This window comes from Anser anser (genome assembly GCF_964211835.1).
Source record: "Anser anser genome assembly, chromosome: 27".
NCBI classification, from domain to species: Eukaryota; Metazoa; Chordata; class Aves; order Anseriformes; family Anatidae; genus Anser; species Anser anser.
Window position 1 is genome coordinate 3,309,095 of NC_139748.1, and position 26,605 is coordinate 3,335,699.

The 26,605-nt window shown below is 54.0% G+C and overlaps 1 protein-coding gene across 2 annotated transcripts; it reads left to right on the top strand.

Annotated features, from left to right (window-relative positions):
• Positions 1–1,683: 1,683 nt before the first annotated feature.
• SLC26A9 (solute carrier family 26 member 9) lies at positions 1,684–26,224 on the top strand. 2 transcript variants are annotated; one of them, XM_083812776.1, is made up of 21 exons: positions 1,684–3,377; positions 10,153–10,279; positions 11,264–11,403; positions 11,713–11,823; positions 12,060–12,229; positions 12,606–12,770; positions 13,320–13,472; positions 13,906–13,988; positions 14,265–14,412; positions 15,137–15,250; positions 15,700–15,777; positions 16,088–16,183; positions 18,176–18,282; positions 18,958–19,027; positions 19,265–19,357; positions 19,797–19,913; positions 20,556–20,873; positions 21,102–21,156; positions 21,540–21,685; positions 22,474–22,551; positions 23,149–26,224. In XM_083812776.1, exons 2-21 carry the CDS (start codon positions 10,155–10,157, stop codon positions 23,194–23,196), a joined length of 2,415 nt encoding a protein of 804 aa, XP_083668902.1. In that variant the 5' UTR covers positions 1,684–3,377; positions 10,153–10,154; the 3' UTR covers positions 23,197–26,224. The 2 variants fall into 2 exon arrangements, with proteins under 2 accessions (XP_083668902.1, XP_083668901.1); XM_083812775.1 differs by lacking the exon at positions 1,684–3,377 and having other exon boundaries at positions 8,128–10,279.
• Positions 26,225–26,605: the final 381 nt, after the last annotated feature.

A 26,605-nucleotide genomic window follows, 5' to 3' on the forward strand; every position in this document is an offset into this window, starting at 1 on the left:
CGCTCCTCGCTGCGTGCTGCAGGCATTCCCGCAGCCTTCTCTTTCGCCTGGAGATCTCTGTTTTATACCCGTCCTTCACATTTCTGAGCAGCAGGAACCAAAACGCCTGGTGCTGGTTCTCCAGCTTGCCCAGCTTTTCCTTCTCTACTCGTTGCTGACCCTTGTAGGAGTTTGGCAGCCCAGATATCTGGTTTTTTTTCCCTGGCTGAGGTACATCAGTGATTTGAAAAGCTCCTAAAGGGTCAGACAGGGAGGCAGGATTGCCCCCGCCTGATTCAGGTGTCCCCGGAGCAGAGTTGAAGCCAGGTTTCAGCCCTTCTGCACCTCCAGGCCCAGGAGAACCCCCACCTTCTCCCCGCTGACCGCAGCGGCTGCCCCGCTCCACCTGCAGCATCTCCATCCCCCGCACAAGCCCTGTTCCCTTAGCTAGGCTCTCTGAAAGCAAAAATAAACCCCAGCAGCAGGTCGGAGGGATGGGGGGTGGGATGGAGGGAGGGAGGGATGGGTGGGGGGGTGCCCACGGGTCCCACCAGCGGCAGCAGCCCCAGGAACGAGCCCACTCTGCGCCGGGGGCCGCGGCGCCTTTCTCCCACTGACTCGGGGCTCCAGGGGAGCTTTCCCATCATCCCCAGCAGTAAATTATCACTGAATTATTACCCTCATTAAATGCAATATATCTGCTAATATTAATCATCTGCAAATAAATCCACACATCCTGGTGCTTGGTATGCTCTTATCAGGCCCGGAGATAAGCAGCTCAGCAGCTTGTGCACCCAGGGCTCGGTGCTGGGTTCGGGGAAGACCCCGCGGTGCCTTCACATCCCCCGGTGCTTCCCCACATTGTGGCAGCCCCGCTGCTCCCAAATTCTCGCCCGCACCCTGCACATGGCCCTGGCAGGGCTGCCGGGGGCCGCAACCTGGCAGAGCAGCTGGGGCGGCCTGTGGCGAGTGTGGCTGGAGCGGAGAGGGGCCGAATCGGAGGTTTATTTATAGTTACACGAAACTGGAGTTTGCCCAGGACTCCGGGACTGCACCTCCCGTTGCAAGAAATGCCAAAGGACCATCGGTGGCTGTACGGGGCTGGTCTCCTGGGAGTGCAAGGCCTCGCGGCTCCCTGATCACACCCACCGGGACTTTGGAATGGTGGCTGTGGCGAAGGGGAGCCGCCAGCCCTCCCTTTGAGCTCGCTGCCATGCAGAAACGGGTGTGAGGGTGTGGGTTGGAGGGGGACAAACCAAGCCCAAAGGTCTCACGCAACTCATCACCTCGCACAGGACTGCTCAGTGCTGGGCGAGCAAGAACCATGGCTGGGGGGGCTTCTGCCCTGCCAACATCTCAGCCCCAGTCCCAAAGCACTGCGCCACTGGGGCCCTCTGCCTGCTTTGTTTCTGCATCCCAGTGTAAGTGCATTTTACTGTCTGCTTGCTGGGGATCCCCAGACATTCCCTTGGACCTGGCATCCCCACTGCTGACCATGCTGGGTCCTACACAAAGTGCGTCCAGGTGCCCAGAGCAGCCCAGCAGCACCAGCAGCCTCCTGGCCCGGAGCTGGTTCTGGTCTCTTCTACAGTGAGCCCCTGCACGGGCTTTGGGGTTTCACTGTCCTTGCCAGCTGGATTTAAACAAAGATGACATTGCTCTTAAAGCTGAGCTGGGCCGGTCCCTGAGATGAGATCTGTCCTTCTGCCACCCGCCTTGATAAGGACACAAACATGCCAGCCTTGCTGGAGCTCTGGATGGACAAGCTGGCTGCATGGCCTCTGCTTGGCAGCTTGTTCTTTCCAAAGGCAGGTGGCTGTGATCAGTGGACACTTAAATTCAGGGCTCTGGGGTCCAATTCCAAGCTCACACTGTGATCTCAGACAAGTCATTTAGCCCTGCGTCCCCAACCACTTCTTCAGCCCCACACTGGGATGTTGATTTAGGAACACGAGTTAGAAGAAATCTTTCAGGTACCTGCTAGGAAAAGTGCCCACCTCGGTGACATAAGAGAAGTCCCCTGTAGCACTGGTTGCTCGTACAGGCAGTGTTGCGATGCCAGCAATGCCTCTGCAGCAGAAACTCCGTTTCCTCTCCCTGTATGCGTTGTGCCTGCGGGACCCCTGCCTGGGACCCTCGGGTGCTGTGCCCTGGGCTGGCCCGGCGGCGGGGACCACCGAGTGCAGCGGTGGCCTGGCCGTGTTCCTGCCATGTCACGCGGTTCCGTTTCAAAGGGCTCCTTGCATATCAGGCTGCCCTTTTAAAAAGGAGTTGATATGAGTTATTAATGATATTTACAGGAGAAGTGCTTGGCAATTATTACCCCTGTCTGTTAGGCGGCAATGAATCAGCCCCCGTTTGCGGCACCCTGCGGCAGGGTGTTGCTTTGGCATGCTCGGGACATGGCGATTGATCCCCATAAGATGAGGTCTCTTGGCAGGAAACGCGGATGCCTAGTTCGTGTGCAAGGTACCAGAGCTATTTGCTCCGACGGCCTCCGGGAGCGAGCAACAGCCACGCCGCTGCCCTCGCCCTTCCTCGCCTTGCCTGGGGGACAACGGGAGCGCAGGAGATGAAATCCTCCCACAGCAAATGTCTCCTTGCCATTCTTCTGGTGATGCCCCTCTGCCCAGCCATCCCCTCACCATCACGTCCCGGCTGGCTCCTGCGCTCATGAGCACGTTAAGAGGAGAGGGGACCATGGGGCTGGGCACGGCTCCGCGCGGCAGTGCCCGCGTGGGTCAGGGACGCGGTGGCAGGAGGGGACGAGCCCTTTGCCCTCGCCCATCGCATCCCACCCCGGCCCACTCCTCTCATCCCTTTGAACCTGGAAAGGAGAAAGAAACTGCTGTCCCCTGCCAATCCCGCCTTCAAAGCTCCATCTCCGGGGTCCGGGCCCTGGCACAATGCAGGCCATTGTCCTGTTTGGAGCACAAAGGCCGGGGGACGCTACCCAACAAAAGCATCTTCTCCCGCGCCGCGTGCGGACGGGGCGAAGGAGGGGGCCCGGGGTGCCGGTGAATATGAGCTATTGTCACGGGGAGCCCAGAGCACCGAGGACCTGCGGAGGTGATCAAACGGCCCAGGCCCGAGCGGGAAGGGGTGGGGTGAGGGGGGACATCCAAAAAAGCCCTCGTCCCTCTTCAGATCTCTCCTTATCTCCCCGGCTATCTCCTGGGCTTAGCCCGGGTGTACTTGCTGGCAATTACCTCCGAGAGGCCAATCAGGCGCCGAGCACAGCCCTCGGTCCCCTTGACTGAGGTGATTTATAAATGACTCACGGGCTTATTTGAGCACAGACCTCTGCTCGGCTCGCGGCAGCTCCGCTCTGCAGCCTCCGCTGCCACCTCCGCGGCTCCCTCGCAGGATCGGCCCTTTCTTCGCCCGGCGAGGCGCAGGTAACCCAGCGCCAACAATCGGGCTCTTTGTCTGGGTGGGCGTGGGGGATTTACACTCTGGTTGCACAGCCACTGGGTGTGAGTTTCAGTATTTGGAGAACTGGTACTTTTTTTTTTTTTTTTTTTTCCCCCTTTCTCTTTTTCTCCCTTCTTTTGCAAAGGGGATTTACGGCAGCAGATTTACTCAGGAATTAGCAACACCAACCATCCAGGAGCTTGATTTATGAAGAGAGGCTGGAAGAGCCAAATATGTGAATTAATTATTGCTAGAATAAATCCTGCCATCTTATCCTGGCTGCCTCCTGCTGAGATCTGGGGGGGAATTCGCCTGCTATAGGGGCATCAGTACTGATGAGCCCCTTGTTTTCACGACCCTGGTTATCAGCAGGATTTTCTGTGCATAGGACTGCGTAACGTGGTCCCTGCCCCGAGGATGTCACAGCACAGGTTAGACTTTGCACGTAGAGGTGTAGCAAGAAGATGTGGAGCTCTGTGCACAGAGGCGGTGGGAGAGGAGCGCTCGCTGTGCACAGGAACCTCACCTGGGCAGGAGGGCTGTGCTGCCCAGGGTGCCTGGCACGTGGATGCATGGCTGTGGGCATGCAGGCAGATCCAGAGGGATTTTAAAGCTGGGAATGAGGAGCACTCCCAGGCTGAGACCTGCCAGGCGGGGTGTAGGGCCCCCAGGTCCTCCCCGCACCACTGCACGGGGTGTTGAAGTCCAGTTTGGGCAGGCTCCCTCAAATACAGATGAGCAAACACCCCCGTAAGCCTGCCTCTTGGCTGCAAACTGCTGCTCGTGAAGCTAGGATGCTTTCTGCTCTGCCTTGATAAAACATGTCCACACCTTATTTGCAAGCACGCTGAAAATGAAGCTGGGACCTGTGCTCTCCCTTGGAGAGAGGTCCTCGGAGTGACATCTGGTGCTGGCTATACCCAGCATCTCTGCCCTGGATCAGAGATTTCTAGCAGAGAAACTCTCTCCCACCCTGCACCCCTGGGGGAGGACGGACCGGGTGACCCACGAGGTGTTTTTCCTCTCCGAGAGCGAAGCCGCAGGGGCGGGGAGCGTGTGCATGCGAGAGCTCTCAGCAGGCATCCCGGATAAGTGTTCGCAGGCAGTGCAAGAATGCTGCAGTCTGCAAACTTTCTAATTCCTTGGGATTTGCATTGCCCACCTGCTCTTCAAAGGCCGAGGGCAAGGTCTGTGTCAGAGGCATGTGGTGCGCAGAGACTCACGGCGCGGAGGAACGCCAAAGCTTCCCTTCCGCTTCTTCTAATTCCACCCACAAACTTTTCCTCCTCCTCATCCCAAGGGCTCCGTATGCAGAGGGAGCAGCACGGGGATAGGGAGGAAGCACATGCCTACAAGGAGCTGCCACCCAGCACCGTGGTGCTGCCCTCAGCAAGGTGACACCTCCGGGACCACAGACCGGGGCAGTGCAGGGAAGCCAGCAGCTTCTGGAGGGCTCTGATGAAGCCCAAAATGATGACGATGCATCCCAAATGTCAGTTTTCATCCTGGCACCCTTGCTTGCTTCCTGGCAGCGAGGCGAAGGGCAGAAGATGTCCCTGCTGCGGGGCTGGGCAGAGCGGGAGCAGGCGAAGAGACGGGGCTGTAGATGGGAGATGCTCTGAGCCTCCGGAGCCATCGCCCAGCAACTTTGCACCAAATCACCTCATTGCTGTTCTTTTTCCAGCAGAGGCTCTGCCCAAGGACGGGCTGGGTGTGGGGGCTTTTTGTGCCCCTGGATGCTGCCTGCCCCCAGCCTCCCCCGGCCGGGCACGGCGCTGGGCGCAACTGCAGAAGCTGTGGAGGGCTGGGGTGGGGTTGAGAGCAAGTAGGCTGATCAAACAAATCACAAAAAACAAGAGATGGCCAAATCTGGGCTCATTTAGCCTGGTGCCAGCACAGAGCAGATCCCGGTGCCCACGGCATTTTTCTGCATTCACAGTGGCGTTAAAAAGAGCAGAAGCCAGCCTGCTGGATCTCGGCATTTTCCTTAATAAACTCCCTTTGAGCCAAACACTTTGGCTTCACCTTCAGTAGCTGGCAGATGTCTGCAGATCTTATTATTCTGGTTACCAAGTGCAGAGCTAGTTTGGTTAGAAACTCGTGTGAAGTGGTACATCAAACATTGGCACCGGCCCAGCGCCGGCAGAACAAGAGCACAGCGCTCCCCTGCCCGCTGCCTGCGCTGGGCTGGGTCGCTCGAAACAAGAAGAGGGCCATCTGCCTTATGGAAATCACCTCCCGAGCACTCCAAATATTTAAGCTAAACAAAAAGAAAACATTGGTCGAATGCCTGGCTGCTCCGTGGCGAAAGTGCAGGCGTGGAGGGGGACGTGAGAGCCGGGGCTGCAGCGCGGGGAGAACGCGGGACGGGGAGGTGGGAGCTGGGGGGAGCGGACCTGCCTCCTCCTTCCTTCCCAGCATGTTCCTCCGTCCCTGCCCCAGCACAGTCGGACAGGGCCAGCCCCTTCTCTCTCTCTCCTTCTCCCTGAGTTTTATTCCCCTGGCCATCACGACGGTACCTGCACGCTCCGCGTGGAAAGCTGTTTACGAAGTCTTCTCTGAACTTTGTGGACTCTGGCATTTTGCCATTGCCAAGGCTAAAAGCCCTCTTTGGGGTAGGATCTCTCTCATCACTGAACTACACGCTCCCCTAGCATCAGCCTCTTCTGTTTGTAAAGGGGGGAAGTTAAGGAAAGGCTGCAAACGCGTACCCACCGCGTGTCCCTGCATGCTGCTGCCGGCTCAGCCCCTGCGACACCGCCGCTGGCTCCCTGCATCTGCCTGCTCCCCTCCCAAATGAGCGGTGTCACGGGGTGAGACATTTCTACCACTACAGTTACACCAAAAACATAGACTGTAGCTCTGGCTTTACCGCTGTGAGGTGCTTTCTTCCCGCATCAGTTCAGTTGCAGGTGAGCCCGGGGGCAGTTCAGAGCTAAAGCCAAGTCGGATCAAAGCGATTTTAACTGCAAAAGCTCTGCCCGGCCAGACGGCCCCGCTGAAGGCGCTGTTCTGGTGACAAGCTCCCAGCACGGTCCATCAGCCGGACTCAGTCCTGGCCTGTCCCCGATGCCAGGAGGCTGGCGGGAGTGAAGGATGTGGGAGCAGAGCTGCGGGGCTGATCGGCGCTGAGAGTGGGGTGAATTACACCACGTCCTTCTGCAATACCTGAGCTGCCCGATGGCAGAAACCTGCTCCTCCTGCCTATGTGCTTGGCGAGCCCAGCTCCACATCAGAGGGGTGGAAGGGAGAAGGTGTGAGAAGGAAGCGGGTGGGAAAGGGAGGTTGAGGCAGAGCTCAGCCTGGAGAGCACCGCAGCACCCAGCACCGCAGCGTCCAACACTGCAGCACCCAGCACCGCAGCGTCCAACACTGCAGCATCCAGCACCACAGCCACCCGGTCCTTCCCCACGCCCTGCCGCAGCAAGCAAGCATCCCGGGGATTCAGGGGAGGAGGTGACACATCCTCTCTGTCCCTGAGAGATGTGCGCCCTTTCACCGTGTAGCCCCAGGGCTCCCGTGGCACCTGCATCCAGAGCTGCAAGCAGGAGGCTGGGGGCCGTGGCGTGCACCGTGCTGGGAGCATCGATACAGAGCAGTCGGAGTCAAGACCTTGTCCTGGTGTCGCAACCAAAGCCTTGCACCTGTGCTTGCCTTCTGCAGGCAGGCCTTGCCTCCTGGGGTGGGGGAGAGCAGCTTTTTATAACCTGTTCTTCGGCAATGGAGCTGGGAGAGAGATGTTTGCAATGAAGATTCACCCAGGATTTGGAAGGGGCAGAGCTCTGAACTCCACCAGCTGAGCGGTCAGCGGGGAGATCTGGGTGCGCTTGTGCAAGGAGAAGGGGGACAGAGAGAGGATAGGCAAAGGAGGAAATGGTGTTTCCAGAATACTGAATTTTTCTCCCTAAAACACAGGGAGGCATTCCCCGAATGTCCAGCTCTTACACTGGGATGAGTTCGGGCCCTTATGCTGTGCTCTATACCGCGACCACAGCCCCAGATCAGATTGCTTTCCCACCAAATTTTGATTCCCACTCCCCGGCCTGAAGTCCCTTTGCTGGGCCCGTGTCAGCCCAGGAAAGCAGCGTTATGCCAATGGTTCCTATCAACGTTCACCAGAAACCTCAATGTGACTTTTCCCAAACACAGCTATCACCAGCCCAGGCAGAGAAGATAAGAGCTCAGTAAGCTTGCAAGACGAACACTAGGAAAAAAAAATCCATGATAGGCAGTCGCGGGGCGGTTTGAGACTGGCAGGGCAGGGACCGGGCAGCCGTGACCTGATGGGACTTCAGCTGTGACCTGGGACAACATCTGTCACCCACATCGTACACTCGGAGCGAAGTGGTTCTGCCTTCGCCTGCTGCTCACACCACGTATCACACCATGGTCACGCTCTCGGTGTTTCTCCAAGACGCCAGGCTCAGCAGGTTTATCAGCGAGGCCGAATTTCACGTCTCAGCATCACCCACCCTGCTGACACACGGAGGACTGCGTTTCCTGACATCGCAGCTCGGAATGGGGGCTCAGCTCTTGGAGCTCTGCTCTGGGAGCTCCTCCCCAGACCCTTCCTTAATTTCCTTGCTCATTCTGGAACAGAGCTCCTGGGAGGGCTGCTCCCTGCAAGGAGCCACGCGCTGCCCCTCTGCTTTCCTTCCCACACACCGCGTCGCTTGCAGGATTTAACCCAGCCTTGCAGCTTGCCGTGGTCTTACCCCAACAACTCCGGGACAGCTGGTTCTGCCTTTTGTTCAGGGAGCAGTCACATGGCTCGTTCTCTTTAATTCCGAAATCTCAAAGGTTTAACCTGCTGTTTGATCTAGGGCAAGGCCAATGATAAGCCAAGTCAAGAACTTGACTCTGTCCGAGACGCTGACATCATCAGCCTGTTTGTTTAAGACGGAATTTAATCATGGGGGTATTTTCCCCTCTATTCTTGCCTTGTTTGTTATTTTTCCTGATTGCCAGCACTTTCGCTCAGCAGGAGAAATTCATTAAAAAGCCGTAATATAATAGGCTGGTTCAGTCTGTCTGATGGCAGGCAGGCCGCTCAGCCAGTGATGGAGCCCAGAAATTAAGCCGAGGGACCTCGTGCACCAGAAACTCCGCTGGGTTTTGTCACCCTTAGAAGCCTGCTGCAGGGTCTGGACCAGGGCTAGCAAACATTCACGAGGTAAAAATGGAAACCTAGAAAAGAGCAGGGGGGCTGAGGCAGCGAGGCTGGGACAGGACTGGTGCAGCCTGAGATGGTTGGGAAGCAGATGCGGGGATGCCAGCGGGTGCGTGCCTGCAGAGGGCACTGGCCCAAGCGGCTGCTAATGCAGGAGGAGGGGAGCACGGCCTCGCCTGGCACCTCGCGGGGCCTTCGAAGCCAGCCCCAGGCCGGGTGCCCTGGGGACCCTCCCGAATCAGCGCAGCGTGGCTCGGAGCCTGCCTTCACAAGCACACCATCGCTGGAGCTGTTTCACAGCAATGTGCACTCGGCGCCCCTGTGATCACACAGGCATCTGCGGCAGCAGTGGGGGTGATGACCTCCCTTCCCTAACATCAGCTCCCATTACCATAATGATTCTGCTGACCTAAATTCCCCCCGAAAGAAGTTTCGGCTGCGTGCATCATACTTCCCCGCCGGCCCTGCACTGCAGGGCTGCTCAGCTCCACGCTGCTCACGCCCCCAGCCCCTCGGAGGGAGCTGAGCTGGGTGCTGGTGCTGATGAAGGCTCGCCCATCCTGGATGTGCCCTGACCTCGGTGGCACTCGCCGTGTCAAAAGGAGAGGGAGGGATCCGGCCCGTTCACGCTCTCAGAAACCTGGATGTCATTTCTTGATACACTCTCCTGCCTGAATCACCAGCTTTTTCCACCCCCTCTTCTGCTCCTGTGTTGGGCAATGACCCACTTAGACGCATGCCATGCCACAAATAATTACCAATACCCTTCTTCTGTGCCTGACCACTTCCTCCCTCCACCCCCAGACTCTCCGGTTTGCAATGATTCTCCCTCTTCCCAGGAGCTGCTGGTCATGGTAAAATGAGGGCTCTCTGAAGTTCCTCAACTTCTTTGGCAAGACCCAGATACTGCACAGGACCAGTCCATCAGGATGCTTTGGCATCATCATCACTGAAATGGATTAGCAACGGTTATCTTCCTCCGCATCACTTCCTAGAATAGATCCAGGACTAGTCCACAGCCTTTCATGGCAAGCGAGGAGTTAGGAAGGCTGCTGGATGCAAATGAATGCAGTGGGCAGCGAAACAGGAACACCTCGGGTGGAAACTGCCTTTAATCTCAGTGCCAGTATCTGCTGGCACAAAACTGCGTCAGGGCTGCCCTGCGTGGCACAGCCTGCTGGTGGATGGGGAAACTGAGGCACGGGAAAGGTCAAGTGACTTGCCTGAGGCAAAAAGGCAGTCACTGGCAGAGCTGGGATTAACACCCATGCTCATCTGCCAGACAATCCAGGGCACTCCAGGCCCCTCCACGCGGCATCGCTCATTAGCATCACCCCGAAACAGCTGGTGAGGGCTCGCGGGGCCGGGGAGCAGCAGCCCCCGGTGCTGGGAAGCCACTCCCAGGGCCTGCCTCTGCGCCACGGGGAAACTATTTAGGGTGGAGATGTTCAGGGAGGGCTCCCAGACGCTGGAGGTGTCCGGTCTGTTATACTGCAGGTGGGGCCAGCTCCACTCACATTCTTGGCTTTGCTTTTTCCTTTTTTTTTTTCTTTTTTTTTTTTTTTCTGGGAAAAATTTAAATGATCCAGAGATGAGCCACGCCAGACCCCGCTATGTCATCGAACGTCCTGCATATTCGGTCAGCCTCTTTGATGAAGAGTTCGAGAAGAAAAGCAGAAGTTACCCCGTTGGGGAAAAGCTGAGAAACCTTTTCAGGTAACGCAGAATCCTATAGCTACTCCTGGGGCAACACTAAACCAGATTGGGTCTGGAAATGGGATATAATTTGGACCTGGGGACATAGTTCCCATTTTTATCCTGGGAAACCTTCTCCATGGCCTGCAGGGCTTTGATGGATGAAAGACACAGGAGAAATGCAAATCGTGCCGCAGCAAGTGAAACTGGTTGCTCTTTTCACTGCCCCAGCTGTTACGCTGTAAGGCAGACAAGCGGAACGCTTTGCACTGCGTGCGTTTGGGATTTGTGCTTCTCTTCTCCAAATTTTATTTATAGTAAAAAAAGTATAAATTGTGATGTAGGTATGGGAGTGTGGACTATTTCTCGAATCTTTTCAGCTGGGATTTCCTTTTATCAGCTTTCTGATTAAAAATAGTACCAGCTTTCCTTAAAGAAAGATGAATAATCCTGCTGATAGCTGTCCTGGAAATCTAGCTCCACTCCCTGGAAAACGAAGGCAGCGGTACAGGGAAGGGGAGAGCTGCAGGTCGGCAGGCAGCGATGTGAGAAGCCGCATGCATTGGCTCAGAAGCAATATTCCTCCTCAGACACACTTGGTTTTTTTGACCAAGGACCTTCAAAATTTCACCTTTGGCTCTGTGCAGCTGCCCCGGGAATCTCTGAGCTGTGGTTCAGGTCACAGCTCCCCTATCCCTTTGTGCTGGAAACAAAGCCTCCAGAAACTGGGCAGCCAAATCCTTCAGAGCTGTGGCAGCAGCGGGGACTTCCCAGTGAGTCAGGAGTGGCCCCACAATAATCCTCCGTGGCACGGGCAGCAATTAGCTGCAAGAGCCTTGCACTTGCAGGGAAAGGCTGTGCCCCAAACACAGGGCTCGGGCTTTGGTGTGGGAGAAATGTTGAGACATTCCCAGGAAGATCATTCCTTGCCTCCTTCCTTCCTTGCTCGCTTCCCTGATTGTTTGCTTCTTTCTTTACTTTGCAAATTATTTTTGTCTCCTCTAGATGTTCAGCTTCCAGACTGAAGCTCTTCCTCTTCAGCCTTTTCCCAATACTCGCGTGGCTTCCCAAGTATAAAATTAAGGACTACGTTTTGCCTGATGTTCTCGGTGGGCTCAGTGCGGGGACGATTCAAGTGCCACAAGGTGAGGAGCAACAACTTTCTGGGTCTCCGGGAGAAGATAGCACATTGCAGATGGGAATGGGCACCCAGTTTGTGGGGGTCACCTACTTTACTGCTGGCACGTACAAACCCAAGCTCAGCCTCCCACCTGCTGGTCCCTATATATCTCTGCGGAGGCCTCCCTTGCCCTCTCTGTCCCATGCTCTGCCTGGAAAGCAGCACCTGAGCTGGCCACAGCACCTTCCTGGAGCTGATGTGCAGCTCTGGGGCTGTGAGCATCCTCAGTCTGCCCAGACCCGGCTCACCTGCCCCTTCCCCTTGTGTTCCCCAGGGATGGCTTTCGCGCTGCTGGCCAACCTGCCTCCCGTCAACGGGCTCTACTCCTCCTTCTTCCCCCTGCTAACATACCTCTTCCTTGGCGGTATCCATCAGATGGTCCCAGGTAAGAGGCTGCGGAGCAATTACTCGCACGGGGCAGTGGATGGGATGGGAACACTCGGTGTGTCCTGGAATAGAGATGTTTGGGCAGGGTCGGCCCTCGGGGGCTCACGGTGGCCCCGGTTCCCGTGCTGCGGTGCTGGGCTGGGCGACTCGCCCTGGACAGCCTGACGTGTCCGAGTGCTTTCCAGGGCAGGACGCTCCAGAGCAAAGCACTGACCTCACTGTGTTGTGCTGAAGGTACTTTTGCAGTCATCAGCATTATCGTCGGCAACGTCTGCAACGAGCTGGCTCCGGAGTCGGACTACCAGTACTTCACCCACAACGAGACCAGCGTCAACACCACAGCCCTGGAAGCGGCCAGACTGGAGATCTCTGCCACGCTAGCCTGCCTGACGGCCATCATACAAGTAAGGGCTCTGCACCACCCCTGCTGCGTCCCCTGGCCAAAGCTGACCCGCGGGGACTCATCGGGAGCAGAGGCGAGGGGTGGGAGCAGGAGCTGGACGTGGCCCCGCTCCACCGGGGGTGATGCCTGGGGGGGTCCTGCCCCAGTTGCGGTCTCGCCGTGAACTCTCCCAGCAGAACAGCCAAAGGCTGGCCATCCCCGGGGGCAGGACCACAGCCAGGGACAACATCCCTACAGCATCCCTACTGTCCTGCAGCAATTCTCCCTCCCCACGGCCCCGTGCAGCCCGGCGGAGCAGCAGGGGTGCCCTGCAGGCTCTGCACCTTGCGCTTTCGGACGGGCACGTTTCTAACAACTCCTTGTCTGTCCTACCCTAGCTGTGCCTGGGATTCGTGCAGTTTGGCTTTGTTGCTATCTACCTCTCAGAGTCTTTCATCAGGGGCTTCATGACAGCAGCAGGGCTGCAGATCCTCATCTCCGTGCTCAAGTACGTCTTCGGCTTGACGGTCCCATCTTACACCGGGCCCTTAGCTATCGTCTATGTAAGTGGGTGCTCTGGGCAGGGGCCTTCCCTGCACCTTTTTCCCCCGTGACCACCACACCGCAGGCACCACGGCCACCTCTACTGGGGAAACTGGGACGGGGAGAGGAGGAGAGGGTGGAGGGAGGGGGAGCACGGCTGTCTGCACTACGCTGCTGCCCCTGCATCTGAAGTGCAGTCATAGCCGAGCTCCTGCCTGGTAGGGCAGAGATAACGAAGTGGGGCTGAGATTTGGGCAGAATACGAACCGTGCTGCATTACGGCAGGAAGTTTGCCCAATTGATAGCAACAGAGACTTCCTCTGTGGGTAGGTTTTTCCATTCCTGGGCTTTTCCTCCATGCACGCAGCTAGAGCTGCATTTAACCAAACCGCACAGAGCCAGGGCTGGCTGCTGATCTCCCAGTAGCAGGATTTCTAGCACTTCCCTCACCCCTCACGTCTCAGGGTGTTTGCAGGTGATTACAGTAACGAGCATTCTCCACTGTGCTGTCCGCGCTGCCCAGAGTCTCAGGTTCCCCGTGACACCTTCTTCTCTTCTCTCCCCTGTAGACATTCATTGATATTTGTAAAGGCCTGCCCAAAACCAACGTGGCCTCCCTGATCTATGCCTTGGTCAGTGCTGTGCTCCTGATCGTAGTCAAGGAGCTCAACCTCAAGTACATGAAAAAGATCCGGATGCCCATCCCCATGGAGATCATCATCGTAAGTGAGGCATGAGCTGTCCCTTGGACCTGCGGGGGGTTCCCAGCCCCTCCCAGCCCCGGAACACCAGAGCCATCCCTGGGACACCAGAGCCATCCCTGGGACACCAGAGCCATCCCTGGGACACCAGAGCCACCCCTGCACAGCATCTGCCAGCTCAATATGCTGTGACCCCACATGGCTTGGGATCACAAATTGGGCCACCTTTGTGGAGGATGCCTCCAACACCCAGCTCATCCCTCTTAGACTGTACCTGCATCCTGGCAGCGCCAGGGATCAGGAACGTAACCGTTTCTGGGGACGTTCCCTCCTATCCCAGCCTGAATTTGGTGCAGATTTTCTACCGTCAGCCCCAGGAGCAGAGTAGGTGTAGTGCTTCCGAGAGAGTTCGTGCTCTTTCTGCTTACCTCTTGTTTATTCTCCGTATGTTCAGGTAATAGTTGCGACTGCAATCTCTGGCAGCTTTAAGATGCCCGAGAAGTACAACATGCCAGTAGTTGGGAAGATCAGCATGGGGTAAGTGCATGTGCACCTCTGACTCACCATCCAAATAATTTCCCTTCCTCCTCCTCATTCTGCAGCCCGGAAAACACCTCCCTGCTGTATGACGGTCCCCTTCCAGGACTGCCAGGCAGCGCTGCTGTGCCCTGCTACACAATGCCACCATCCACTGACCCCAGCCACGGTTCAGACGTGTTTAGACTCCAATCCTGAACCCGTGTGCTTCTCACCCCCTGCATCTGCCTCCAATGCTGCTGTCCCAACCGCCTCTCGCCTCCGCTCTGCGTGCAGGTTCCCAGCCCCAACCCTGCCCCTGGTGAGCAAGTGGAAGGACATGATCGGCACAGCCTTCTCGCTCGCCATCGTGGGCTACGTGATCAACTTGGCCATGGGGAGGACCCTGGCAGCCAAGCACGGCTATGACGTGGACCCCAACCAGGTAATGCTTGCTCTGGAGGGACGCGGGCGAGGAATGTTCCCCTGGCTCTCAGGCGTGACAGGAAGACCTCCCTGCATGAGAGGGAAGCTTGCAGATGCACTCTGCGTAAAACCTACGTGCTGCTCCCGTGCACGTGGCGGCTTGCCAGGCAGGGGGCGAAAGGACGTGGCGGATCCATTTCCTACAGGTGGGAGAGAGGCTGCCAAAAGGTAGAAAGACGTAGGTTCGGCTCTCTGCTCTGCCTTCCTTCCAGAGCTGAGGCTTCAGCCCTGAGTGCTGGCCCCGGTGGCATTTTTGCAGGATGTTGGGGCACAGCGAGGCACATGTACTGCTTTCTGAGCAGAGAAAGACCTGGATTCCTGGTGTGTCACCCAGATACTGCGACAGGCAGGACATTAAATAATCCTCTCCCGTCATCACTGGCACAGTGGTAGCTTTCAGTAACAGCCATGAAGCCCTGCCCTTAGCGTGTCAACAGATGACAAGTGTTCTTGCGGCACGGTGCTTCCAGGTTTCCCTGTCATAGCAGCACCATCCCAGCTCTTCCTGGAAGGAGAGGATCTGGGACACTCCGCAGAGAGCCGATCCTCTCCCCGGGGGCAGAGAGCTGCCAGCAGGGCTGCTGGAGGCCCTGGAGAGCTTCTGCCACGCAGAGCCCAGCCCCGGTTCATCCTCTCCTGCCTGGCAGCTCAGCCACCTTCACCGTGTTCCCCCATCTCTGCAGGAAATGCTGGCCCTGGGCTGCAGTAACTTCTTCGGATCCTTCTTCAAAATCCACGTCATCTGCTGCGCGCTCTCCGTCACCCTCGCTGTGGATGGGGCAGGAGGGAAATCACAGGTTGGTTCTTCCCCCTCCTCTCTTCCCTGCGTGACCTGGTTTGAACACAAACCCTGGCAGAGGTGCACGCTGCCAGCCTGACATCGCTGCTGCAGGTCTGGAGGAGCTCCCTGTACGAGTGCTTCACACAGTTATCAAATGCAAAATGTGCTCCCCAAAAGCCCCACGTTTTGCCTGGCTGGTTTATTGGATTGGTCACAGATGTAGGGCTGTCAGTTTGCATTCCCAGTCTGGCTCCCCGACTGAGCAGAGCTACCAGGTGAGGGAAGCTCGGGCTTTCCGAGATCTGTGAAACCCCAGGCTATTTCTCAGAGGCAAACCACTGCTCACAACCAGTGCTGCAGTGCCCAGCTCCGGTGCTGGCTGAAGCAGCGAGAGAGCAAGGACCAGGAGGGGTTTTGGAGGACCCTGACTTTTAATAACATTTCTCTCTTTTTTTTTTTTTGCAGGTGGCAAGTTTCTTTGTGGCAATGGTGGTAATGGTGACTATGCTGGCTCTGGGGATCTACCTTGAACCCCTTCCAAAGGTAACACGAACAAATGTGCAAACAGCGCGGCCACGGCATCACATCCCCTACCTGCCGAGCGAACGCTCAGCCTTGCTTAGAAAACCCACGACACAAACCTTTGCACGGGGGGGGGTTGCTACGGGCTGCGGTCCTTTCTGCAGGAAACAGAGGTCTTCTAAACCGTTACGCTCCAAATATGATCTTTGCGAGCTTCACCTTTTCCCATTCCCTTGTGGCAACTGGGACGAGGGCGGGAGGTGCTGCCCGGCTGGGAAAGCTGCTCCAAAACGTGGGGCAGCCGGCTGACACCGTGCCCTCTCCTCCGCAGTCTGTCCTGGGAGCCCTCATCGCCGTGAACCTGAAGAACTCCCTCAAGCAGCTGGCCGATCCCTTCTACCTGTGGAAGAAGAGCAAGCTGGACTGTGTGAGTGCCCGGGGCCGGGCGGGGGACCCCTGGTCCCAGCCGGGGGAGGTGGGCTTCGCGCCTGTGCCCCCAGCCCCTCGCTCTGCCTCGCCTGGCCGAGCTGCTCGGCGCGCATATCACGGAGGCCTGAACTATTACCTGCTCTGTTTAAATGCCAATCAAGTGCAGGAGCCTGTTTGCCCAGAACTAGCCAAACCGGCCCTGCTCAATATCTAGGAGTCATGACTTAAAAACTCACACAATAGCCCTCCAGGGCGAGGAGAGCCCTTCGCTGCGATAAGGACTCCAGGCACTGGTTGATGTATAAACCCAGGCGGGGGGTGTGGGGGAGTGAGAACGGAATTTGGAAATGTCTGACATAAAAAGACAGTGTTTGAACAGGGCTCCCACGGCTGAGTGGTGTGTGTGGACACTGAGCCAATATCCTGTCAGGTCCCGACACCCCGCCTTATCGGAGGAACCAGGAGTCCAAAGGGGCTGACCTGACTCATCAAGAGCCTTCCCAAAACACCGCTCAAACAGCTGCCGGAGGAGGCAGTCCTGGCCGAGCTGTGTGACTGTGGCATGAAGGCACGCTCTAGCTCAGGACACGAGCTGCAGAAATTCGGTCGGTGCTGAGGAGGTGCCGCGGCCGGGCTGGAGTGGGGATGCGCGAGGGCCCTGCTGGATGCACGAGGGCCCCGCTGGCACCATTACTGCAGAGCAGGCCCAGCAGAGAGAAAGGCACTGATAGAAAGATGCTTTGGGGCAGGACTGCGTGTCCAGCCCTCCGCCAGGAGCCGTGCTCAGCAAGTTAAACACCGCAGATTTTGCTGATGCCTGGCGGGGAGGCTGGATGTGTGTCAGCCGGGCAAAGCCCTGGGGAGGCTTCTCCAGAGAAGCTCTGGCACCCCATGCATGGGCAGAGGAAGTCGCTGCCCTTCACCGGAGCTTGCAGTAAGGCTGCACAGCGATGCACGGTGTGCCCAGGACCCACTGCCAGCGTTTTTGCTAGCAGTGACCACGAGCTGCCTGCAGGTGCAGAGAGCGCACGGACCGGGCAAATGCCATTGGGGTGAACTGCATTCCCCTGACCTTAATCTGCCTGGCATTTGAACTAGATTCAGTGTCCTTCCCGTCCCAAACTGAGGACACCGCTTCTGGGTGACGTCAGGAGATCGGTGTCCATTACCTCAAGTTGTGTTTCAGCATGAACAGTGGGGACTGCTCCGCAGGCACTGTCCAGTGCCAAGTTTGGATGGAGAGAAGCCCTTACTCACATTTATATGCATCATTCTTAATCTGATATTAAGATGCTGAAGTCATCAAAATTACCTTGATTTGACCGAGGTCAAAGTTAGCTGTTAATAGCCTTGAGGATGGGTTTATAATCCCCATAATAATAATAATAATTCTCAGAAGGCATGTTTATACACTCGGGCAGGACTAATTTCACGTGGAGGGAGATGCTCAAGTGCTAATAGATAAAAATGACAAATGACAGAGCTCTGAGCTGAGAGGTGGAGCAGGTTTTGGTATGCTCTGTCATACTTTGTCATCAAATCTGCTCTGTGTTCAGGTCATTTATAGCAGGCGCCCCGATGGTTTCACGTAGATGTTCATTCCTCCTGAAATGCTCTGACTGACAGCAGGAGCCTTCCTGGGGGTGGGAGCAGCTACTGAGCAGCAGATGGTCTGATCTGCAGGAGCCTTTTCTTGATGCTTTTTGAACCGAATGAGTGACGGGAGGTCACGCAGCTATGAAGAATTGCACCGGCTGCTTTTACAGCTGAAAAACTGGGGCTTCTGGCAAGCTTCCCAGTAACGATGCTTCACACCGAAGCATGCGATAAGCTGCACAATTAGAATAACTGCAGAATTCGGGCCCCGTTCTTCTGATCCTCAGCTGGGTAGTTCTTTGGGTCCTGAATATCGGCACGAGCCATTCTCCGTCCATCGCTGTGCTGCAGCCCGTGGCCCAGCAGGACGTGCCATGCCCTTCTCTTTCTGCAGCTGGTCTGGCTGGTGAGCTTCCTGTCCGCTTTCTTCCTGAGCCTGCCCTACGGAGTCGCTGTGGGCGTGGGATTTTCCGTGTTGGTTGTGGTTTTCCATACCCAGTTGTAAGTATTGCCCTCCAAAAACCTAAAGAGAAGGAACATCTCCTAGATACTGAATAAGCTATGGGTTATTTTTATAAGCGACCTCTGGCCCGTGTTTTGAAGGAACGTGCAGCAGGAGCCTGGGGGAGTGCAGGTGTCCTCCCTGGCCCCTGGAATGTGCAAACAGGAATGGCAGGCGCTAATTTACTGCCTGCATTCCCACTCCCGCGCACGGTTAGCGATGTGCACATCCCAAGGCAGGGGGGCGTCGGACGGCATTTACCTCAACAAGAAAAGCTACCTGCATAGTTCCCAGCAGAAAATCCTGCCTATAAGAAGAAAGAGCCCCATATATGTGCATAGCCACACCATTCTTAATAGATGAAAGCCCTTTATTAACACCTCCCAGACTGGGATCTCAAGTGCAGCCAGCCAGCCCCGGGCTGGACCAGAAGCAAGGCTTGCAGCTGTGGGACCCATCTGAAAGCCCTGCAGCCCCGTGCCAGGAGATTCACCTGGGGAACAAGACTGTCCCAGGGGCTGGCTCCGTTCTGCCAGCATCCACTTGGCCTCCACAGGGCTGAAAGCCGAGTGTTTTCATAAAGCAAAGTTTCAAATCCTGGCGGGGGCTATGAAGTGAAGCAGTTTTCTTCCTCTGCGACTTCTACTCTAATTCTGGTCGGATTTTTCTCCCAGCCGGAATGGTTCTGCCCTGGGCCAAGTAACCTCCACGGACATCTACAAGAACCCGAAAGCCTACAACAAGGTAAGCAGAAGCTAAAATATCCTCAGAGAAAATGTGTTTCTTTGCCTCTGGTACCAACACGATCAGGAATCCCATGTCCATGTTTTTGCCTTAGCAAGGCTTTTGCTGCTGGTTTCGGGGCTGCAGGAGAGCTGCTCCCCAGCTCCCCTCCCAGTTACCTGCTGTCCAGACCCCCAGGCACCCAGCACCCCATGCATGCCCCGCCAGGCCGGGTTTGAGCTCCCGTCTCTGTTGCAGGTACACGAGCTTAACGGGATTAAGATCGTGACCTACTGCTCGCCACTGTATTTTGCCAACTCAGAGATATTCCGGGAGAAGATTATAGCCAAGGTGAGTAATGCCCTGAAAGATTTTTGCTTGCAGCCTATCCCAAATAGCCCTTGCTCTCTTCTGCCGTGCCAGGCTGAGATAATTAAGCTGAGGATCATCATGAAAGATCGTCATATCCATGCTCTATTCTTCCACACTCTTCTCTCTGATCTTCTGATTTTGGATCTCATTTTAGAGGCTATGCCCGAATCTTGGCAAGTGTCCTCCTCCGAGCTCTGCCAAAACAGAGTCTCCTTGCTGCACGTGTCCTCTCCCTGCACGTGCCGGCACCCTGCGCCACTGGGGCTGTTGCTGTGTGGTTGCCACCACGATCACCTCTTGCCGCTGTACAGCTGCTGCCAACCTGCACCACGTGCCGCGGGCTGGGACAGCGCGGGGAGGACTCCCTGCCTCCGGGGCTGAGCAGGCTTTTTCAAAGAAAACTCTCTCTTTTCCACAGACCGGGGTGGATCCGGGTAAAGTGTACTTAGCCAGGAAGAAATATGTGAAGCGGCAGGAGAAGGGGACGGCGCAACCACCAACAAAGCTACCGAAATTCTTACTGAGGCAGAACAAGGTAACTCCGTTTGGGTTTCCATGTTGCTGAACAAGCTCTCCAGCTCCACATCAAATAGGTCCTCTCGACACAGGGTTTGCACCACCTGCATCCTTCCCTTCCCACCCACAGCTCCGTTCCTCTCAACAGCCAAACCTGAAGGTGCAGGAGAATTGGAAATGGCTGGGAGCGGGAAAGCTGTAGAGATAGCTAGAATGGGAACAGGGTGAACAATTTACTGGAAAGCGGGCTTGCCCTGTTTGTCTAAGGATGTACCTGTTTCTCTAAGGATACACCTATGCCAGCTTCAGAACCCTTCCCTTGTGGAACGCATTTCCCAGTTATCCCAGCTTCATTGGTTTGCACTGCTGAGCAATCCTGAAGCTTGTGAACAGGAATCATTTCAAATTAGCGTGGTGCACTCCAAGCCCAAGGGACACTGAGTCTAGCACCAGGCTGGAGTTAGCCCAGATTAAAACTCTTCATGCCACTGAATGCTTAAGGTGTATTCAGCGTCTGGATCTCAGCCTGTGCTGATAGCTGTGCTCAGTGTCTGCAGAGGTCCTGCAAGCATTTGGGTGTAAGAAAAAGCATTTCTTGCAGCACTGGTTCACAAAAACAGCAGCAATCCTACCTTGACCGTGCGCCTCTGCTTTCCTCTAGACCTTGTCTTTGCAAGAACTCCAGAAAGACTTTGAAAGCACCTCTCCAACGGATACCAACAACAACCAGACGACTGCTAACGGTGCCAGCATCTCTTACGTCACGTTCCGCCCGCCTGCCAACGGCGCCGGGCAGGTGCACAGCTCCGGGGAGCTGGGCAGCACCACCAGCCTGCAAGGAAGCACCTTCAGCATCATGCCCACGGCAGACGTTGACCCTATGGCCACGGCACCGCCCTATGTCAGCTTCCACACCATCATCCTGGACATGAGCGGGGTGTGCTTTGTTGACCTCATGGGCACAAAAGCACTGGGCAAGGTTAGTCCTCTGCTGCGAACACAGACAAGCTGCTTACCACCCAGGTACCTTCCACTCCCTTGTGCAGTGCAGATAAAGGTGTTTACCCTCCTCAATAGAAGGTTTGTGTGAGTTTCTCCTTCAGCATTCCCAGGACACGTGTAAAGCCTTGGATAAGACTTTATGTACAAACACAAAGCTGGAGCAGCAGTGTTATTAATCCTCTCTCTCCCCTCCCATCTCTTCTAGCTGTGTTCCAGTTACCAGAAGATTGGGATTAAAGTGTTCCTGGCCAACGTGCATGGTAAGAATCCATGAAGAGCACATTTCCATGTGACCTTCCCCCATTTTGGTCTTTTCTTTTTTTTTTCTTTACACAAACTATACTAGCTGTCATCCCCTTTTTGGATCAAATCAGAACAGATGAAAGAACGGAAGAAGGGAAGGAGAAACACAGTTCTCTGTCTGTGAAATAGGTTTTTTCATTTGGGAAGTGATATGACAGCAAAATCTCCATATTTAATACATAGAAAAACAGACTAGAAATAGAGTAATTTCTGCAGCAAACCTTTCTTCCTTATGCATCCTGGCCTTGCTTTAGCTCAGAGGACCACCATCAGCCATGCTCTTTTTCAAAGGCTTCCTTCTTTGGTTTCGTCCTGGTTCACGTACCCTTCCTTTCTTCAGCTCAGGTGTACAACGACATTAGCACAGGTGGAGTCTTTGAAGAAGGAGGCCTGGACCAAAACCACATCTTTTTGACGATCCACGACGCTGTTTTGTTTGCACTGGAAAATATCAAAGAAGTCGTCCACCCGCCCATCTTAGAAGAGGTAACATTTGCTCCTGGTTTGCTCCTTCTCTATCTCACAGTGCTGTACTATCAGGTCCATACACCACGCCAGCACAAAGGAAAAATAACAACACATTATTGCACATGGTAAAGTTTCTTGTTTATCTCAAGTGGCGAAGGTTTAAATCCAACAACATGTTTCATATCCTAATTCTCGCAAATGAGCCAAGCCCCTGCTGACTGAGTTGCTTTCAATGGAAACTTGGAAGTGTAAATGTTTTCTGCAAAGCCGAAGCTGGGAGACGAACATTGTCCCAGCCTGTAGAAGCCAAAAGAGCCATGCCAGGTCTGTGCCCTCTGTTTGGCATTGGCTGGAGCATGCAGCTCCACCAAGGGCAGAATGTGGCCTTCGGAAATGGAGGCAAAGCACGTGCACCTTGAACAGCCCCAGCATCCAGGAGTGCTTCCCGTGGAGTGAGGAGAAAAGGCCAAGGAATGTGGCACATGCTGACAACACAGGGTCAGACAGGTTATTTCCCCAAACATGGATTAGTTTATTGCATGATAACTGGAGCTGGAACCAGGGCAGTGTTAGTCAGTTATCTCGTCAGAGTAAGTTAAGGTATCCCATATCTCTGCGGAGTGATAGGTAAGCACCAGCTCAGCCAGAGGAGATAAGGAGCAGAAACGGGATTCTCCCTGTGCCCCTTCTGCCTGGGCATTTCCCTCTGGGCACATGCAATGGTTCTAAGCCTGGCTTAGTCATTTCTTCCATTTCTTTTGTCCCTGCACCCTGCTAATTTGAGAATTTGATTGTTTCCTGCACAGAGGCCGACCCAGACAGAGCTCTCCATCTATGATGAGTCTGTGGATGAAAGCAGCTCAGAGTTCAAGAACTTGGAGGAGGTTAGTCCCAGCTTCTGTTGTGGACATAAGGTGGAAGCCAGAAGTGGTGGGTGGGATGGATCAGATGGGACATCCCCTGCACCGCTGCCAGGCAAATTGCTGGCAATAGCAATTCATTGAAAAACTAGTTTCAAAAATAATTGAAAATCCCTGTCATGAGCAGCCCTGGCAGGAGCTTTGGTGAACAAACAACTAGGCTAGGCCCTCAGGGGAGTCCTTTAATTCTGGGCCACACAGCTCAGACAGTCAGACCCATGGCCTGCACACACTGGGGAGAACTTGGAGAACTGGGTTTCGCTCAAGCCCATAAAAAGGGTCACCACTCAAGCTTTCAGCACCGACATTACTAAAGCAGAACTGACCTGAACTCACTAGAGGCAGGTCCCTGGGAGGAGACCCCTTCCAGTGCCGACCTTCCCCATGCCACCTTGACCAGCAGGGAGCAAGCGGCCTCCCCACGCCAGCCTCCCCCGGAGGAGGAGGGCAGGGAAGGGCAGGAGCTCCTGCTGGTGTTTCTCTGTGCGACTGAATCACTTGCTGGGTTCGTGCCCTGCCGTGGCACCAGCCCTAACGCAGCGTGCCTTGTGTGCCCTACAGGAGATGTTTGGAAGCATGTTCCGCTCAGAGACGCAGACAGCGCTGTGAGCCTCAGAGTGCCGCAAACCCTCCCGGACAGCCTCCTTGTTCCTACCCCTTCACGAAGAGCTGCGCTCCCACCCGGGGATACAATAAGCTTGCAAAGCAAGAGGCCTTCACACCTCTTGAACTGGTAAATTCCTCCCTCCTGCTCTGCCGCTGGTGCTCAGAGAGGCGGAGCAGACAACGGGACACTATGGAAGCAGGAACTCAGGAAATACCGTCCCCTTGATCGCGGAAGAGAAGCGAGTTCACTTGATGGCAGGTGCCTTGATAACGGGATGATTAGTTGTTCTTGCCAAGTGCTCTCCTTTCTCACACAACCGCACTCTTTGGCCCACGCAGGCATTACATAATTTGGGCATCCCCCCTCTTTCTTTTCCTTCCTCTTTGTTTTCCCGATGAAGTGAAATTAAGCAATGATTACGAGCCTTTCGCCGTTCTGAATCATGAGCAAAAGCAACTCTTGCAAGGTGCAGCTTTGTCAGGTAACGTTGTTTTAATATGTGCACTGGTCATTGGGGTGTCCTCACCGTGGGTGCAAACCTTTGAGTTCCCCTGAGCTTCTGCAGCACCCCCTCCGCCTTCCCTGTGCCCCTGCGATGCCCCTGCTCTGCTCCCTGCGCGACCCAGCGACCCAGAACCACTGCCCCAAAACATCGCTGTACTTCTCACACCCTGAAGACCTTGGTATATTATCTTCGTTGGGCTACTTTCTGGATTACATTTTTTTCTTAATAATAGGAATAGTTTGTAATCAGACGTAAGAATTCCTTGCTACTGTGCGCTACGTGTGCCTGCCTGCCCAGTAGGTTGGGTGCATGTTCCAAAAACCCAGGGACCAGTTCAAATCCCCTCTGAAGTTTTTTAAGCATCTTTCTGCTGACTGAGCAGGGCTTCACATATGGTTCTTAGACTGTGAATGTCATGAAAGCATTAATTTCAAGGCTGTTCAGCATCTCTTTCCATCTCCTTATAGACTGCAGTAACTAAACGATTCAGTCCAGCACATGGATTTGTGTTTCGGGAGATACGCTTTTTCCCAAATCATTTTGATCACAAGCAGGAGATTCAGGGACAGGGAGGATGCCCCTTCTGCACACTTCTCATGATGTCCTAGATCCAGAGCAGTAAAACTGAAATGTCAGTGCTTTTTATGCCTGCAACTAGGAAACAGCCCAAGACACCCTGTGCTACAGAGGGCTTCCGATGATGAGTTCTCAAATGGTCACTCAGGCAGCAAGAGAAAACGTTTTTCACATGTGATATTTCCATAACAATTCTCTACTGCATGTTTGACAATTTTCATTAAAATTCATCACAGACTGATGCTACCAGGACCATCTACCTCTCAGGCAAACAAGCCTGACTCACTAACCCAGAGACAGACAGATGAGATCTTAAGCATTTCTGATATTCTTTTATATTTGAGTGATGCTAATAACAAGTGCTATTTTAATTCCCCTTCCTGATGCCTTCCCTTCTTACCCAGTGCTGATGTTGTGACAGTAATGACAAGATAACAATATAAAGCCTGAAAAAAAATAAGCAGAAGCCAAGGGTTAACGGAACCCTTCCTCAGTGCATTTCAACCTCAGATGTGGCTTTTATGAAAATAAGGTTATGAAAAATTTAAGACAAAGACACATACGAGTGTCTTCAATTGCAATGAAAATAACTTCTTCTGTCTGAATTTCAAATCCTCCTACAAAGTATTTCCAGCACTGGGATAAAATACGAGAGTCAACAAGCAAAACCGAACAGTAATGGAAGTAAAACTGGTCGGTCTGATATATTTCCATGAATGCAAAAAAATAAAGAGTGGCCTTAATAATGAAAGTAAATTATATTTTTAAAGGTTATTTCTATTTTATTACTCAAATATATTAAAAATTTTAACAAGCTTTAATGTACAATTTTGAAGTACATATACATTATTGAGCTGATTCATTAACACATTGCTGGAAAGCTTTCTGGGGAGAGAAAGTGGAGCTTCCCTACAGCTCCCAAATGTCCCATTTTTAAGGAAAATAGAGCTTCATGAACCATCATAGCTAGACAACCATTCCAGGTAATAGCATCAGAACCCTGCCGGTTTGGTTTTATGTAACACCTCATTAACTAAGTCACCATTTCTCTACCTCAGTTTCTGATTATGTGGTGCAGGAGAGTAATAAAACCAAAGAAAGTTAGTTTCCCAAAAGAAAAAACCACCTACTAATAGTACTTATTTTGATCTGAGACAGCAGTGATTCTTCCAGAACTGTGTTTTGTTGTACAAGTTACAATCAAGAGCTGAATTCTCTTAAACTATCTCTGAGGGTGACTACTTAAGGTCTTTTTGCTACTGCCTGAGCGCTCCTTTTATCTGTTCATTTAAAAAAAGGCAACAAAGAAATTGATGCAATGGAAGAAGTTATTCCACAGTAAGTAATCAGTATTTCTGTATCTCTGAGGTAGCATCGCTTCACATGAGGAAAAATTCCAATTTCCCCTTCCTCATTCAGGGTTAGTAATAGGAGACCGATTTCTCAGGGCCTGCCAGACCTAACCCAGGAAGCCTCAGAGCAACAGACCATGTATAAAAAACAGATTGTATTTTCTGAAGTTCCTGCAAGCGTAATGGGTGGAATGTCAAGAGAGATGGCTTGCAAGTAGCAGCACTGACTACACGCTTTGCAATCGTGATGGCCCGGGAAGAATGATACCTCGTTTCTGTAGCCATGGGCCAGTTCCGGCAATAAATGCAACATCAGAGGACAGATGATATTCCTGGAGGCACAATGTAGCCAGCTCCAAGTCTTCATTTCTATGTGCCTGGACAAAAGAATTAGGGAAGCGCAAATTTATGCTGGGGTAGAAAATTTTAATTTCCAGTGTCCCTTTACTGCTCTTAAAATAACAGTTATGTTTATGTGTAACGGCTCTGAAGCCTTACCTGACAAATGCATGATGTATAACCAGCTCAAAATGTTTGTAATTTATTTAATTTAATATTGGTTTTGTTCTTTTTTTGATAATAAAGAATGTGTGAACAATCACTTGCTTCTTCTGCTATTTGAGCACAGGCTTTCCGTGTCAGCTCCCAGCTGGCGTTTAACCCTTCAGGAATGCTTATGCCATGGAAAGACGGGATAAATCTTTATATTCAGTACAAGACCATTGTACAGAAGGGTGGAACAAATGTTCTTGGTGAAACCGGGTGAGACGTAATGCGTTTACAGTGCTGCAATGAGATGGGTCTGAACACCAGGGAAAAACTTCTGAAGACAAGAATTGCTAAACCCAGGGCCATGTTGCTGGAGGTGGTTGTGGGGGTTTTGAAACCATGTGGCTTGAACCTCTGTCAGGAGTGGGCCTGTCCCTCGGTGAGGGTTACTCTTCAAATCACCCTTTTTTTCCCCAAAGGCCTGCCTTT

Coding starts and splice junctions, on each gene's coding strand:
- SLC26A9 (XM_083812775.1), top strand. CDS start 10,008: ATGTTCAGGGAGGGCTCCCAGACGCTGGAGGTGTCCGGTCTGTTATAC. Junction 10,280..11,263: donor AAGCTGAGAAACCTTTTCAG/GTAACGCAGAAT, acceptor TGTCTCCTCTAG/ATGTTCAGCTTCCAGACTGA. Junction 12,771..13,319: donor GGCCCTTAGCTATCGTCTAT/GTAAGTGGGTGC, acceptor TCTCCCCTGTAG/ACATTCATTGATATTTGTAA.